Source organism: Seriola aureovittata, chromosome 24 (genome assembly GCF_021018895.1).
Source record: "Seriola aureovittata isolate HTS-2021-v1 ecotype China chromosome 24, ASM2101889v1, whole genome shotgun sequence".
NCBI lineage: Eukaryota > Metazoa > Chordata > Actinopteri > Carangiformes > Carangidae > Seriola > Seriola aureovittata.
In genome coordinates this window covers 11,695,765-11,712,394 of record NC_079387.1, presented here as the reverse complement: position 1 = coordinate 11,712,394, position 16,630 = coordinate 11,695,765, and the positions used below count along the sequence as shown (strand labels likewise).

At 46.0% G+C, this 16,630-nt stretch overlaps 2 protein-coding genes across 4 annotated transcripts; one reads left to right on the top strand and one right to left on the bottom strand.

Annotated features, from left to right (window-relative positions):
* Window positions 1-170: 170 nt before the first annotated feature.
* On the top strand, window positions 171-9,061 carry LOC130165426 (oocyte zinc finger protein XlCOF22-like). 3 transcript variants are annotated; one of them, XM_056370707.1, is made up of 12 exons: window positions 171-322; window positions 1,757-1,959; window positions 3,025-3,099; window positions 3,929-4,021; window positions 4,363-4,461; window positions 4,692-4,815; window positions 4,905-5,220; window positions 5,428-5,474; window positions 5,575-5,699; window positions 6,294-6,816; window positions 6,970-7,425; window positions 7,838-9,061. In XM_056370707.1, exons 1-12 carry the CDS (start codon window positions 319-321, stop codon window positions 8,050-8,052), a joined length of 2,280 nt encoding a protein of 759 aa, XP_056226682.1. In that variant the 5' UTR covers window positions 171-318; the 3' UTR covers window positions 8,053-9,061. The 3 variants fall into 3 exon arrangements, with proteins under 3 accessions (XP_056226682.1, XP_056226683.1, XP_056226681.1); XM_056370708.1 differs by having other exon boundaries at window positions 3,926-4,021; window positions 5,587-5,699; XM_056370706.1 differs by having other exon boundaries at window positions 3,926-4,021.
* A 565-nt stretch (window positions 9,062-9,626) lies between these two features.
* f2 (coagulation factor II (thrombin)) lies at window positions 9,627-16,178 on the bottom strand. Its single transcript, XM_056370715.1, has 15 exons — window positions 15,978-16,178; window positions 15,379-15,459; window positions 15,209-15,288; window positions 15,077-15,101; window positions 13,710-13,775; window positions 13,482-13,590; window positions 13,073-13,212; window positions 12,539-12,832; window positions 12,328-12,444; window positions 11,765-11,891; window positions 11,371-11,538; window positions 11,118-11,291; window positions 10,819-10,997; window positions 10,417-10,487; window positions 9,627-9,833 (listed from the first exon to the last, which is right to left on the bottom strand). Exons 1-15 carry the CDS (start codon window positions 16,102-16,104, stop codon window positions 9,684-9,686), a joined length of 1,908 nt encoding a protein of 635 aa, XP_056226690.1. The 5' UTR covers window positions 16,105-16,178; the 3' UTR covers window positions 9,627-9,683.
* Window positions 16,179-16,630: the final 452 nt, after the last annotated feature.

The following is a 16,630-nucleotide window of genomic DNA, read 5'->3' as shown; positions in this document are numbered from 1 at the left end:
TAAAAGTTATGCTATAGAATTAAACTTAATGGCAATTAAAATGTAAATTAAAAATGACTCCACCGCCCATTATTAAACAGAATAAGTTTGCCTGCTATTCCCTTTAGCATCATATATACAGGTCTCCATGGATAAAACAAGTACAATACATTACCTATGTGCAGGTGAAACCGGAAGTGATGGTCCGTTAACGTCCGGTGTGAAGGCGGAGCCGCTGTTAGCCGGACTGTAAACATCACCTAGCTGTTAGCTCACCCAGCTAACCCGGGGTTCAGAGCTCTGTTGGAAAGTGAGCAGGTGTGAAACGCTGGAAGCAGAATGGGTGAGTGCTGCTCGGGTTTATTCATCACTTTACTGCCTTTTAATCAGACACTGTCTCGTGTGTCCGGATCTTTGGAGAATGTTACTCTGCTAACCAGCAGCTCGTGTTGTTGCTAGCTAGCAGGTCCTAGCTAGCAGGTCCTAGCTAGCAGCTTCACCAGAGCCAAACTCCATCCACACAAGCAGCGTTTTTAATATACTTTGGTTTAAGGAAAGCTAAATACTTAATAGAATATATCTTAACAGCTATAATGAGTTATAAGTTACCTCGGCATATGTGTGGTTCATATATATGAGATTATTTAATGAAAAGTAACCTAAAAAAGCATAAGGTTGTGTAGCGTTAGTGGTTTATTTTAACTGCTGGTGCTTGTGTGGTTCTCCTGTAAACCACACATCATTTAATATTTTTAATACAGCATTCATAATAAAATGCATTCAGTCATCACACGCCATGTCTTATAAGGAGAATTACCCAGCTCTAAAAGGACAGGTGCAGGTGTGATGAGACCGGGTTGTAAATAAATTAAAAGCTGTGCATTCTGTGTCAGACACATTCCGTATAGAAAACCGATTTAAACTCATTCAGGAAATGTCTTGAATCCAGTTTTAGGAACAATTGCTCATTCACTAACAAGCAACGAAACCTTGAATACTGAGATTTCTTAATGGAGTTTGGCTGTATTTAATTCCCAGCCAAACACAACTCTGCAAAATACAAATACAGAGATGTTAAATGAACATTTTCTCAATATTACTTTCTAGGTTCTGTGTGTGACATCAGGCCTATTTAAAGACAGTTGTTCTCATTTAAGAAATTAGATCAACTCCAATTTAATTATGTATTGCTTGCTCACTAATAAGCAATGAACCCTTAGATACTTATATATTTAAATGGAGTTTGTCTGGGAATAAACGGCTTCCTGCTGTAAACTGTGAGTTAAAAACCACCTTAGTAATGGTTTGTAACCACTAAGATTAATAATGCCTGCTTACCATTAAGGTGTGGAAGTATGGACACACCTAAAACCTTACCTGCTGTGACAAGCTGAATGTACCACTGTGTGAAAGGTATGTTAAACTAACAATGATATAACAGAAGAGTGTTTTTTATACTTATTTTTACAGTAATATGACTTATTTTTGCCCCGATGTGCCTAAAATTCCTAAAAGTTATTAATGGATTATTTTCCAAACCTCACAGCAAACTGTAAACTGAATAACGATGACGATAATGATGTTCATGATGATGGTAATAGGCTTTTTCCCCTGCAGGCATGTTGACTTGTCTCTATTATTAGAGTGATGTTTCCAGTAAACCAGGACCCAGAAACAGACTGAGCTGAATGTGATTCAGCCATTGTTAATGTTATTAGTAACATCCGTGTTTTTCCTACTGTGTCATGTCAACATGTTCCTCCTCTCTCCCCCTCAGCTCCCCCTCTCCCCCTCTCCTCCCTGCGTCTCCTTGTCCCCCCTCTCCGCCTGCTGACGGCAGCCATGTGGCAGGTCGCTCGGCAGCAGAACGTGAAGCATTATGGGATGCTGGACGACTTTGTTTCCCTGGTAACCGAAGCGGTCCCAGAGCTGCTGACGGACCGGCAGAGGAGTCTGCTGCTGCTGGCTCTGAGGGCCAAGGTCTGTGTTGTTATGGAGGCTCGGTGCTGTTAATGTGGGTCGCTCTAGTAGAAATATATTTAGCCGCACAGCAACGTGTTGAAAAACCGTTGCCACGTTGTATTAACATGCGTTCTGCCTCTGCATGTGTCACCTAGATCAGGAAAAACTCACACTGATGCTGATGTTTGAGCTCTTTTTCTTTATTAGAACAAATCATAAAACAAAAAATACAACAATAACAGAGGCTTATTATATTCAAAAGGTTTTACAGTGTGACAGTCCAAAGACAAGACATGAACAGAAAGCAGTTCAGTGTCAAATGTCCAGAGCTGGAAAATGTAATTTAATTTTTTTATTGAAATTTCAGTTTTTAAAAGAAACAAGGTTAAAAAAGCAACACGGGCTGCGTTCAGGAGCACATGTGGTTCAAGTAGTTTTAGTAACCTGTGACATGTCACAGGTCTGTCGCTGGATGACAAACCGTTCCCTCCACTGTTAAGTTCTCGTAGTTTGAGGAAAGTGGCAGACTGCCAGAATAGCTCAGGAGAAGAAGAAGAGGCGCAGTCCTCCGGAATGAGTGCAGAAGTTTGAAGGGCCTTTACCTTCTGCTTTAAACACAGGTGTCGTCAATACTATGTCGATGTCGAACATGCTGCCTCATGCTGAATCATCATCATCATTATTATCATTACTATTAGAAAGGCCTGAGGCTTTTTCTGCCCTGACATGTTCGCTGTAAAAAATCTGTGCTGTTGAGTCACTTCATTCTGGTGAAAGTGAAAAGTAAAGATAAGAAAGCTCCTCTGTCTCTGAGCTGATGTTTCCTGATTTAAATCATCACTTTGTTCCTTTTATTTAAGGAAAGACGTCATGTTATAAAGCTGTGTAAAGCCGAGAGGAGCCGCAGATTCTCCTGATAATTCTCTGGAGGTCGTTCCATGTTAGTTTTATAAAAATAAACATTAAAGCTTCTTGAACGAATCAAAAACACCGTCAGAGCAGCAGCGAGTGTTTCACTGACAAACAGCTGACAGGTGTGTAATCGGAACAGGAAGTGACATCTTCACTCTCTTCCTGCCTCAGGTGACCCTCTCTGATCCCGCCCCCCAGGCCGTTGACGCTCACCTGGACAGGATCCGCTCTGTCTCCGAGGCAACGGTGAGGGAGGAGGGCTCTACCTGTGTCCTCCCGTATACACCTGTTTACTGCAGTTAGTTTGTGTTTAAAGATGCAGCAAACTGAGACAGTGTGTCGTCACACAGCAGCGCTAACATCCAGCCACAGTCTCAGGGACGTTCAGGTGGTGGTGGTGGGGGGGGGGGAAGCTGAGAATATGTAGGATCCATATTCTCAGCTTCAGCCTCTTAAATCTGTTTTCTGTCACTGTAAATGTAATATTTGGGGTTTGAGCCGCCGGATTAAACAGGACATTGGAAGAAGTCACCTTGGGCTGGTATATTTCATGTTACCAGATATTTTAACAATTTAATCAATATTGAAAACAATCTTCAGTTTGACCCAGTTATCTGATTATTTTTAGGGCTGCAACGAAGAACTACTTTCACGATCAATCGTTAAAACGTCCCACAGCCCAAAGTGACGTCTTCAGATGTCTTTGTCTTCATTATCACGTGTGACAAAGATGAACGTCGAGTCTTCATCATGTGAGAAGCTGGAACCAACAAATATCTGACGTCTTTGTTCAAAAAACGATGAATTGATTATGAAAGAAGCTGCAGATCAATCGACTGATCGTGACAGCTCTAACATGTGACCAGACGCAGACAAAGATCTGGAGAATCAGACTCTTCGTGTTTTTGCTTTTAAATGTTCTTCATTTCACATCGTTTTAGATTTTGTGCATCTTAATTAGATTTTGTCTTAACGAGATATTAGTTCACGTCAGAGGCTCAAAATCCCGATTGACTGAATGTGAAATCTCCTCTCAGACTTCAGAGACGATGTAATGTGTTTGTTCCTCCAGCAGCAGGATGAACAGGTGGACGAGTGGTGTTCAGCTCTGTTGACTCTGACTGACACAGTGACGCAGAGACCTGCGGACAGACAGCGCCTCCTGCAGGTCAGTGTGTAAAACAGCAGCATTATGAAGGCTTTTCTCTGAGATGTTAAACCTCACTACCTGATGGTGTCAACGACTGTTTGTGATTGTTTGTATTAAAGTGTGTCAGCTGTTTTATTTCTGTCAGCTGATTGTGTGTCTGTTGTGATCAGTGAAACGACCTGATTAAATATTAATTAAATGAAAATGTTTCTGATGCTGCTGCTGTTTATTTGCATCAATAACATTTCTGAACATAATCAGAACAATGATTGATGATAATTGCAGGCTTTGTGAGGCCGCCGCCCCCCCCCCATGTCCAGGCCCCTGTGACGTTCTCTCTGTGCTGGTCTCTGTTTCAGGAAGTGTTTGACCAGAGTTATGACTCCGCCCTCCAGGCCCTCGTATCTGACTTCCTGTCCAGGATCGAGCAGCTGTTCCCTGTGCCCGACTTCAAACAGGTGCTCAGTGACTTTAATTCTGGGGGACATCGCAGATAATGAACAGGAAGTCACTGATGATGCATTTTGATTTGATTTAATACGATATCATGTCATGATACCAACATTATCTGACGGCAGAATACTTTTTCTCTTTTCTGGTTCTGGTTTGATTTAAACTGTAAAAACAAACACAATGAAACATCTTCTAATAATAAAAGAGTTTTATATTTTGTCTTTGTGTCGCTCAGGCTGCCTCGTGGCTCGACGCTGCCCCCGGTGGTCTGGAGGACTGTCTGAAGGACGCGGGCCGGGAGGATCTGAGGGAGCTGCTGACCAATCAGAGCTGTTCACTGGGCGGAGCAACCACTACAGGTATGACATCACAGAGAGAATCAGATCGGAACGAAAAGGTTTCTGGTTTGATTTTAACTGTATTTGTTGTTTTTATTATTTTTCCTCAGTGTGTTGTGACACTGAGAAGATCCTCCTCTCCGCCTGGTCCCACCCTCTCCTCACCAAACTGACCAATCCCGAGCCTCCTCTCGCCGACACAGAGGTCCAGGTGGATCCTCTTCCTGCTGTGGCGAGCCCCTTGCAGCTGGACGTGGAGCTGGTGAAGGTGGAGGTGGTGGTGATGACGGAGGACGAGCAGGAGGAGCTGGAGGAGACTGTGATCTGTCAGGCTGTTTCGCCAGTCGAGCAGGAGGCGTCCAATGAGGATTCAGCAGTGGGCGGCGACGAATGCTCCGTCGCACCTGTGATCGTGGAGGTGGACGGGTCAGATGCTCCGCCTCTTTTTCCCAGTGTTTTATGATTGATGGTCGACACAGTTTATTACTAATTATAAAGGAAACGGAGGAATTGTTGACACATTAACTGCTCGTTATATTTGAGTTTGTAAGAAAAAAATGTTTACAGGAAAAGTTTATCTGGAAAGATACAGGACCTTCAAAATAAAGTGTCATCATCACTGTTTCCTGTCAGGTTGAAGGACTCACCTGGAAACTTTGTGGACCAATCAGAAGACACAGGTAAAACACACACACACACACACACACACACACACACACACACACACACACACTGAAAAACTGAACATTTTCTTTATCTAACTCCCGCCTTCCTTCACTGTGGACCAATCAGATCAGTCCTGCTCCGAGGTCACAGCTAACGCTTTGTACAGCATTTCCCATAATTCTCAGCGGGTGGCTCACAAGTGTCCTCAGTGCAGCAAATGTTTCATCTACCGTTCTCAGGTGAGTGTGTTCACCTGTCGACCAGCAGGTGGAGATCTCTTCAGTTTGAATCAGGTGCATGTTTCTGTTCAGAGTGTGTTATTGTGTATTACCTGACCACTTCCTGTTTTACCTGTAATTACAACCAAATTCTTTCCAGGAAACTTGGGAGATTATTTTGAAATAAACTACAAATAAACAAAGTGCAAAAATGACAAATCACCATTTTAGGAGACGTTATGTTCCAACCTGTTTCTGGTTCAGGACCAGTTTGAAGAGCTTACTGGTCCCAGTCAGGACACCGTAGAGAACCCACCTAAACTGGAGGTTAAACAAACTTAACAAGCTAACGACTTAACCAGTGACCTCCGAAGGAGCCGGAGGTGGATTGTGTTTCCTTTGGACAGAGCCAGGCTAGCTGTTTCCCCCTGCTTCCAGTCTTTATGCTAAGCTAAGCTAACTGTCTGCTGGAGTGGAATCAAACTGAGCCTTTAATTGTTCCTTTGACCAAACTTAAACTTGTAGTAACTCTGCAGGTACATGTTGGACTAGGACTCGGCCTCTGTAGTTCTGGTCCGATCTGTCCAATCAGCTCATCGGTCTTACTGTCCACAGGTGATCCGTCACCTGCGTACCAACAAGTCCTGCGGGTCGGCCTTAACCACGACAGGAGCTGTGAGCCTCCAGAGTCAACCAGGCGGTCGTGACCAGGAGCCCCGCCCCCCGGAGCCCCGCCTCCCTGAGCCCCGCCCCATCAGGTCCCACTCCTGCTTCCAGTGCAACGCCATCTTTAGAACCAAAGCCGAGCTCCTGTCGCACCAGCGGAGCCACCGGGCCCGCCCCGTTTACCAGTGTGGCCAGTGTGACAAGGAGTTCCACCACCTGTCCAGCCTGACCAATCACAAGCAGACCCACCTGGACAGAGGAGGGTTCACCTGCAGCAGGTGCGATAAGGTGTTCGAGTCGGCCAAGGAGAGAGACGCCCACAGACTGCAGCACCGGCTACCTGACCTCACCTGTACAGTGTGTGAGCAGACGTTCAGCTCTCAGACTCAGCTGCTGCGACACCTGCAGACTCACTCTGTGGAGGGGGCGGAGCCCTGCTACAACTGCCGCTTCTGTGAGCAGAGCTTCTCAGGTAACGTACACAGGTGCTTCTGTGGGAGGAGCTTTGAGTCACAGTTGTTCCACTGAAGCATCGACATGTAAACATCTTTCTGATGACACTGATGTGTTGGACTTTTATTTTGATGCTCATGAACGAACCTTCTGATTGGTCCCTGCTCTCCAGGTGTGACCCAGCTGCGTATCCACCAGCGAACACACACTTTCCGCTCGTACCAGTGCGACCAGTGCAACAAGACGTACGGCTCCCTGACCGGCCTCCACTCGCACCGGGCCAGCCACACCGCCGAGAGCCGCTTCCTGTGTCCGCAGTGCGGCAAGCGCTTCAAGACCCGGGACGGGCTGGAGGGTCACCTGAGGACGCACACCGGGGAGCGGCCCTACCGCTGCCCCTACTGCCCCAAAGACTTCACTGCGCTCGCCGGCCTCAACGTGCACGTGCGGCGGCACACCGGGGAGCGGCCGTACGTGTGCACGGTGTGCGGTAAAGGCTGGCCCTCCGGAGGCGACCTGCAGAAACACATGAGGACTCACACGGGGGAACGGCCCTACGTCTGCCAGGACTGCGGGAAGGCCTTCTCCATCTCCTGTCACCTGACCGAGCACCGCAGGATACACACAGGTAAGAGAGCAGCTCAGGAAACTGACTGAAGAAAGATGTCAGATGTAGAAATCCAGGAAGTGGAGCTTTTACTCTCACACAGTTAATAACTGAAGCCATTAAATGAGGAACTGTGTTGTGAGTTTCCTCGTGTATGTGGCGTTAAATTCTCACCGTTATTCCGTGTATCACCCCGAAACTGAGACGTGGTTTCAGATCTGATCCAGTTCATTAACGCTCAACTTTAAAGTTGTTAACTCACCGTTTGTTCCTTCAAATCATCTTCAGGGAACAAACTGAGTGACTGAAGGCTCCACGAGTTTTTACTGAAATAACACAGATTGCTCAATGATACCAACCAACTGTAATTTAGACCATTAAACCTCTGTGGCGTTGTACATCCATGACTGTCTGTGGTGTGTCTGTGGTGCAGGGGAGAAGCCGTTCTCGTGTCCTGAATGTGGGAAATGTCTGAGGAGGAAGTTTGACCTGAAGAAACACATGTTGTCTCACAGCAACATCCGTCCCTACGCCTGCGGCTACTGCCCCAAGAGCTACACCCGCAAAACCCACCTGAACAGACACCTGCTGACACACAGGACTACTGACAGCGAGGTGGCGGTGGTGGAGGCGCCCGACGACGCCTGAGACGCGTCTGACGCCAGAGTCTGTTTTTGTTCTGCATGTTTCATGAGTTTTCATCAGTTTCTAGATGGATTTCCCTCCTGCAGACAGATGATCAATAATCAGACAGATGATCAATAATCAGACAGATGATCTGGACGTGTGCTGCTGCAGCTGAGTTCATACTTAATCAGGGACAGTTCACATGACTCAACATGAGAGCGTGAGGCTTCGCTCCTAAACTGACGTCACCTGAACTCTGGGAGCTGTTTTTCTTTTCTTTTCTTTTTTTTTTGTTCTAGAACCTGAAAGATTCAACTTTCAAACCATCAACACACTGAAGAATAAACATCGCACCTTTAGGGATCCAGATCCAGGTCCAGGTCCCGGTCCAGGTCCAGGTCCAGATCCAGATCAGATCCAGATCCACTTCAAAAATCCAAATCCTTAAAGAACCTAAATAAGTAACTAATAATTAATTATAATGACAAATAAAAGAAATTATGAATAACTAGTTAGAGCTGTTTCCTGCAGTTTTCAGTGGCAGCTACTAAATGAAGCAGCAGGAGATCTAAAGTATTGATTACTGATTGATATTGATTATTGTGAACTAACAGCTGGAACCAATCCAGATGCAGAGGAAACAGAGATGAATCAGGACCCAGCTGGCTGCAGGTGGAGGTTCTCTGTCTCCGCCCACAGCTGCATCACCACACCATGATACAGTGTTTACGTTTGGTGACCTCCATCACAACAACAGCAACAACAACAACAACAATGATTCTGTGTCGGTTTCCAGGCGCCGCTCTCGTCACTGTGACGCTAACGTTGACCTGAACACTATGACATGACGTGAATGTGCTGAAAGCCTGATGTCAGATTACTGGATGTTGTTTGGTCACCGTGGTAACTGTCCATCGCGGCAGCAGTTTGATGATGTGTGATCTCTGTGGCTGCACCAGCTGTTCCCATCTTTTACACACACACACACACATCACACACACACACACACACACACACATCACACACCTTCACACCTGACACTTTAAATTATACGTCACAGAAAGCACAACTTACAGTGTGCGCTCTAATGAGTTTTTACATTAAAGGCCTGACGGTGAAGTTAGAAGTCTTATTTTGAAAGTCATATCCTCTTGACACCGTCAGCTTCACAGCAGTACAGATGTTTCCCATCACATCTGTGTAGGGGAACATGTGTAATTCAGTGATTGAATTGACTTTAAATCCCGTCTGCAGTGGCGAGTTAAAGGGAATATTCCTCCCCCGCCTCCCCCGCCTCCCCCCGTGTCACTGAAAACATTCCTCACACCTGGCGAAGGATCTGTGAACAGCTGGTGCAGCCAAAGACAAACAGATGTGAAGATGTAAAAAATAATAGTTATTTTCTTGTGCTTGTTCATCAACACTACTCATTTTAACCAGCTGGTAGACTGATTCTCACCACTGGGAAACTCAGTGTTTGTGTTGCCATGGAGATTTTGTATCTGTGCTTCTATAAAAGCTGCTATGTCAAATATTCAGATGTGACTTTGAACTGTTAATTTCCACATGTTTTATTGAACAAAAGGTCTGAGAGCGGTGGTAAGGAACAGACTTTATTAGCATCAACAACAGGAAGTGAAGAATGCTTGTGTTTAGTCGTCGTTTCCTGCCTTTTCAATAACTTTCCTCATCCACCTGCTCATCCTGAACAGGTGAGTGTAGAAGCCGTACTTTCCGTCCCGGTCGCAGCCCTCGCCCCACGACACGATGCCCATCTGATACCAGCGGTTTTCTGCCGGGTACTGCTCAGAAAACATTGAAAAGATTTACAGAGCGCAGTTATTCTGCAACACTTAAGTCATTTATAGCAGCATAGAAATACACGTATAGAGCTGAAATGATTAGTAGATCCATTCATGAAAAAAGAATCAGCAGCTCTTTTAATAATAAATTATTTAAGTAATTTTTCAACATTTACAGCTGCTGCTTGTTCTTTGTCGTATGTGGTAAAGTGATTTCCGTATTGGACTAGTCAGCTTTTTGTTATTTTGTCCTTTTTCTGACATTTCATAAACTAATTATTAATCATTCAATCAGGAAAATAATCGACAGATTAATCACCAAAATAGTTTGGTGACGTAGTGAAGTAGCGTGGGATCATGGGAGTTTTTGTCTTCACTGTAATTACTGACAGCTTCTTTTTAAATCAGTGTTTCAGCTGTGCAATATGGCGGACAGGAGATGACGTATGGCCGTCAGAAGAGGATGGAGGGAAGGTAAGAAGCTACACCACTCCCTCTCCTGTGATACTGCTTCATTAATTAGAGGGGATAATATGGTGGGTTAAAGTGAAGTGTTCCTGGTGCTTTTTAAAATGACTCTCACCTTCATCACGAATGGTCCACCACTGTCTCCCTCGCAGGCGTCACCATGCTTGGCGTCCTCCGGTCTATAACCTGCAGCACACACAGCCAGTGTTTAAAGGGGAACTGTAACAGTTTGGTAGAGTTACTGTTTAACACTAAACATGATGGGAGCGTCATCGGTTCTGCAGGTGTCCTGTCAGAAACCAAAGTATTGGACATATTAAAATGTGACCTGATGATGGCGCCAGAGGGAAAGTCAGAGGATCATCAGAGACATTATGATTCATCCTCAGGGGACCCTGAATGTCATGTGATGTTGCAGTCTGCTGCTAGCATGGATAAAACTTGAAACCACTTATAAAGTGTCTGGTTCACATGCCGTTTCTAACTTGTGGAATAAATGTGGGAACAGGAACGTTACCAGCACAGAACATGTTGTCTGTGATCCTGACTGATGTGGAGCTGCGGCAGGTGTCCTGGTCCTGGATTGGCAGGTGGATTTGCTGGAGGACCGTGGGTAAATTTCTTGCTGATGGGTTCCAGGTTTCCTTCAGGTTCCCCCAACCGGTCACTCGGCCCTTATAGCCCTCTGTCATCAGGCTGCCGGGGAGGAACAACTGTCAGGTAACTCTCAAAGCCCCGTCACAAGCCACAGAAAACCCGAACGTCAGAGTGGCGTGTAGGTTAAACAGCTGACAGTAAAATGGAGAGAAGCCTTACGTCTGGGCGACCTTCCTGCTGGGCAGGCAGACGGGGAAGATCTCATCTGTGAATGTGACTGGCCGTCTCAAGTGCAGCAAAGCGATGTCACGGTTCAGGTTTTCCTTCCAGTTGTACTTGGGATGGACGATGATGTCATCAATTGCCACGATCTTCTCGGTGCCGCGCTCAAACCTGGAGAGTTATGAAAATATTTTTGCTCAGTCCGCCGAACATCAACAGCTGTAGTTCTGGTGTAAGAAGTCAGTCGTACTTGGCTCTGTTGTGTTTCCCCAGGCGGACCAGTATGTCCTTGCTGGTGAAGTTCTTGTTCCAGGGCGGGTAGAGGATGCAGTGAGCGGCGGTGAGGATCCATTGATCACTGATCAGACTGGCTCCACACAGCAGCTCCTGGGGGCTGCGCTTGTACAGCATCACCTGCCTGCAAACAAGAAAAGCCCGGTATGATATTTTGTGATAAACATGACAACATGAGACTTACGTGGTTGTGAAGTCATGTGGTCAGTCATGATTTTTCTGTTTGTCTGGACCGGTGAAGACGCTTCGTGAAGGCGTGGTGTGTTAGACTACCTTTTAAATATTCTTACCAAGAATGTTTGTATGGTGTGGTTACCACGGTGACAGAGTGTTGTTATAAGTGTGGTTACCATGGTGCTGAGGCCACATCGGCGTCGTCACCCCCAACGATGCGTTTGTCTCTGTACGACTCCAACAGCTCTTCCTCCTTCGTGTCCTTTTTACCCTTCTTTTCAAACAGGGGGCGCAGTCCACACTCTGCAACACAACCAGTCAGTCAACCAGTCAGTCAACCAGTCAACAACATGGTAAACCAGTCAGTTAACCAGTCAACAACATGGTAAACCAGTCAGTTAACCAGTCAACAACATGGTAAACCAGTCAGTCAACCAGTCAACAACATGGTAAACCAGTCAGTTAACCAGTCAACAACATGGTAAACCAGTCAGTCAACCAGTCAACAACATGGTAAACCAGTCAGTTAACCAGTCAACAACATGGTAAACCAGTCAGTCAACCAGTCAACAACATGGTAAACCAGTCAGTTAACCAGTCAACAACATGGTAAACCAGTCAGTTAACCAGTCAACAACATGGTAAACCAGTCAGTTAACCAGTCAATACACCAGTCAGTTAACCAGTCAATAAACCATTTAGTCAACCAATCAGTTAACCAGTCAACAACATGACTAACCACTCTCTCCTTGTCCAAAGGTGCGAGGATTGAAAAAGGTTTTCCTGGTGGGACCCAGGACAGAGCGCTCCGTCCCTCCAGTCTCTGTTGTCAACAGGTCAGCAAGCAACTGGTCCTCTGGGGGACAGACAGGTGGAGAGGGAGACAGGTAAGGGGGTGGAGAGTAACACCTGTGCTCTATGGTCAGGTGGATGTGTGCATGCAGGATTACCACAGAGATGCAGGTCACAGTAGTCCACGGTCACATTTCCAGATACCTCCACGTAGCACCAGGGGCCCTCGGGGTCGTTGTCAGGGTTACGACACTTGTTCCCCTGCAGGCTGACCTCTGGGATGAACTCCTTGTCCCGGCTGCGGGCCGTGGCCTGCGGTGACGCCCACTGCAGACAGGTGTGGCCTCCCATGCTAACGTCACGGTCGCCTATGTAGTCTACGCCAAAGTTACGTAAACACTGGCCGGTTTGGACCGGGGCAGGTGCCACAGTGGGCGGGACAAAGACCTCACCTGGACAGAAAGAGTGTTTGATCAATCTCATTCTTTGTGTAACTATGACGACACGTTTTTCTTCTTCTTCTGCGACTTTAATACTCAACGGAGCAACTAAGGTCAACTCTGAACACCAAAACTTCCTCAGTGTTAACGATCCCAGAGCTCCTGCCCTCACTGTAGCCTGTGTGTAGGGGCGGTAGTACTAGTTGTAGTTAGTAGTACTAGTTGTAGGTAGTAATTTTAGCAGATACTTGCCACATATCGGCACCCTGCAGGTCTCTTTCTGGACCGTTGGGTCCTGGGTGAAACACCAGGGTCCCTCCGGACGGTTGTCAGGGTTACGACAGAAGTTCTCCTCCAGGTTGCTGTTCTGCTGCTCTGAGATGTTAAACTCCCTACAGACAGGTGAGAGACAGACAGGTGAGAGACAGACAGGTGAGAGACAGACAGGTGAGAGACAGACAGGTGAGAGACAGACAGGTGAGAGACAGACAGGTGAGTTAGTTAGTCGGTCGGTCAGTCAGTAGGTTAGTTAGTTGGTCGGTCGGTCACTTAGTTGGTCAGTCAGTCAGTTAGTCAGTTGGTCAGTCGGTCGGTCGGTCAGTAGGTCAGTTAGTCAGTTGGTCAGTAGGTTAATTAGTAGGTTAGTTAGTTAGTTGGTTACCTCATGATGGGATGGGGGAAGCTGTGCCTCCAGTGTTGACACTGTTTCCCTGATTTTGTGATGTTGACATTTCCTTCATAGTTCAACCCCTTACTGAAAATACATTGACCTGAGAACACACACACACACACACACACACACACACACACACACACACACACACACACACGTCAATGTACATGTACATTTGAACTGCTTTAATGTTTATTAATGTTTATTGATGTTTACCTTCTATACACTGTCTGACTGTGTCGATGTTGTCTTGGGTTCTACTCATTACAGTTCCTTTACAGTCTGGAGACAGAGACAGACAGGTCAGAGAGACAGACAGGTCAGAGAGAGAGACAGACAGACAGACAGACAGACAGAGAGACAGACAGGTCAGAGAGAGACAGAGGCAGACAGGTCAGAGAGAGACAGTCAGACAGACAGGTCAGAGAGAGACAGAGACAGACAGGTCAGAGAGACAGACAGACAGGTCAGACAGACAGACAGACAGACAGAGAGACAGACAGGTCAGAGAGAGACAGAGACAGACAGGTCAGAGAGAGAGACAGACAGGTCAGAGAGAGAGACAGTCAGACAGACAGGTCAGAGAGAGACAGAGACAGACAGGTCAGAGAGACAGACAGACAGGTCAGACAGAGACAGAGACAGACAGGTCAGAGAGAGAGACAGTCAGACAGACAGACAGACAGACAGACAGAGAGACAGACAGGTCAGAGAGAGACAGAGACAGACAGGTCAGAGAGAGAGACAGACAGGTCAGAGAGAGAGACAGTCAGACAGACAGGTCAGAGAGAGACAGAGACAGACAGGTCAGAGAGACAGACAGACAGGTCAGACAGAGACAGAGACAGACAGGTCAGAGAGAGAGACAGTCAGACAGACAGGTCAGAGAGACAGACAGACAGGTCAGAGAGAGAGACAGTCAGACAGACAGGTCAGAGAGAGACAGAGACAGACAGGTCAGAGAGACAGACAGACAGGTCAGACAGAGACAGAGACAGACAGGTCAGAGAGAGAGACAGTCAGACAGACAGGTCAGAGAGACAGACAGACAGGTCAGACAGGTCAGAGAGAGAGACAGACAGGTCAGAGAGAGAGACAGTCAGACAGACAGGTCAGAGAGAGACAGAGACAGACAGGTCAGAGAGAGAGAGAGACAGACAGACAGACAGACAGACAGAGAGACAGACAGGTCAGAGAGAGACAGAGGCAGACAGGTCAGAGAGAGACAGTCAGACAGACAGGTCAGAGAGAGACAGAGACAGACAGGTCAGAGAGAGAGACAGACAGACAGACAGACAGAGAGAGAGACAGACAGACAGACAGTCAGACAGACAGGTAGTTAGCTGTTGTGTACTCAGAGTTGTGTATATTTGAGCTGTGGACTTTGTTCATGTTTGTTCAACAGATCAAACACAAAGTTAATCTCAACTGAATCAATTAAAACTCTGACTGCAGAGTTCCTGCTGTTCTGCCAGTAAGAGGTTCTACAGGTTCTACAGGTTCTACAGGTTCTACAGGTTCTACAGGTTCCTCAGTGTTGTGTATCATATGATCTGTGTGTGTGATGGAGCAGCAGTACTCACCCAGGTACTTGGCCCAGAAGGTTTCCTGAAGGGAACAGAGTTAGATTTTAATCTGAGCAGAACTGTTCTCAGGTTCCGTACGACTCTATGAGGATTACTGAGTGAATGAATCAGAACAAAGTGGAGTCGTACTGTTTTATCCGGCTGTTCGAACACCTCTCTGGCCTCTTCATGGTCACAGATTTCCTCAATACACTCTCTCTCCAGGTTCCCTACAGAGGAACCACAAACACAGAAACACCTTCACTGCAGTTACTTGAAGAGGGTCAGTCCTCTGACCTTTGACCTGTGAGATAGGTTACCTGGTTTCACCTCCTCAAACAGCTGATTGGCCCGTCTGTTCCGGACCAGAACCTGCGAGGCCACCTGGCTGCCCAGGAAGACTACAGAGAGAAAATCAGCTGATTATAACCTCGGTGTACCTAATAAACTGGACACTGAGAGTTTATTAGATTAGATTAAATTAAATTAGAAAAATCCTGCATTCAGAAAAATATCAGCAAGAAGTAAAAGTACTCCCTTTCCCTGTGGCTGATGTACTTTTACACATTATTTTACTGCTCAGTGTTTGGATGTTGCAGTAGAACGAGGTTTAACTACTTTATTTACGGGTTGTTGATGTGGCTGATGAACGTAACCTGAAAACTGCTGCAGTAAATCTTCTGCTCCAGCTCTGCGTCTGGTTGATTCAGGTTTAATACTGAAGTTTGTAAAGTGTTTGTCCTTTAACTTTAAATTTAAATCGAAGAAATTAAACTTATTACAAACTGTTGATCCTTTTTTAGTTTGAATTCGGCTGTAAAACACTTTAAGATTTAAATATATTTGTACAAAAAGTAGAATTTTAACACAGATTATTATGATTATTACAACTGTAGGACCGTGCTGTTACGACCAGTACCTTCACTGTCAGTAAAATATTGTGGCCCGACCGGCTCCGCTCCGGCTCCGGTACCATGGTCTGTCAGGCAGCTGTGCAGAAGACACAGCAGTAGAACAGCGGCAGGTTTCGATGCTGGTTCCACCATGATCCAGACCTCCAAGCAGAACCTCAGAACCAGATCCAGCAGACTCCCTCTTCAGTCTGTCTCTGTGTCTCGGTCTGTCTCTCTGTCGTGGGGGGAGTATTGACCGAAGGGTCAAAGTATGAGTCAGTATGAGTCGGACATGTTTAATGTGAGCGTGTTTACTTTGACTCAACCTCCACCACACCGTCTCTGTGTCGGACCCAGTGTCCACTTTATTAGGAACACCTGTCTGTTCTGATTCAGCTGTAGCAGCAACATTACACTGACAGGTGTTTCTGTTATTGTGTCCACCCCTTTTATATCAATTACAATCAATATATTAATCAGAGATGGAAATAAACAAATGAACAGAAGCAAGTGCAGGTAATGAAGTGAAGGAGACGCCTGCACCTGAACAGGTACATGCAGTTGTACAAATACTACATTAAGTAAAAGTACTGCATTAAAAATGTTACTGAAGTAAAAGTACATGAGTACTTCATCAGGAAAATGTTCTCAGTGCAGACAAATCTCTCCAGTTATTATT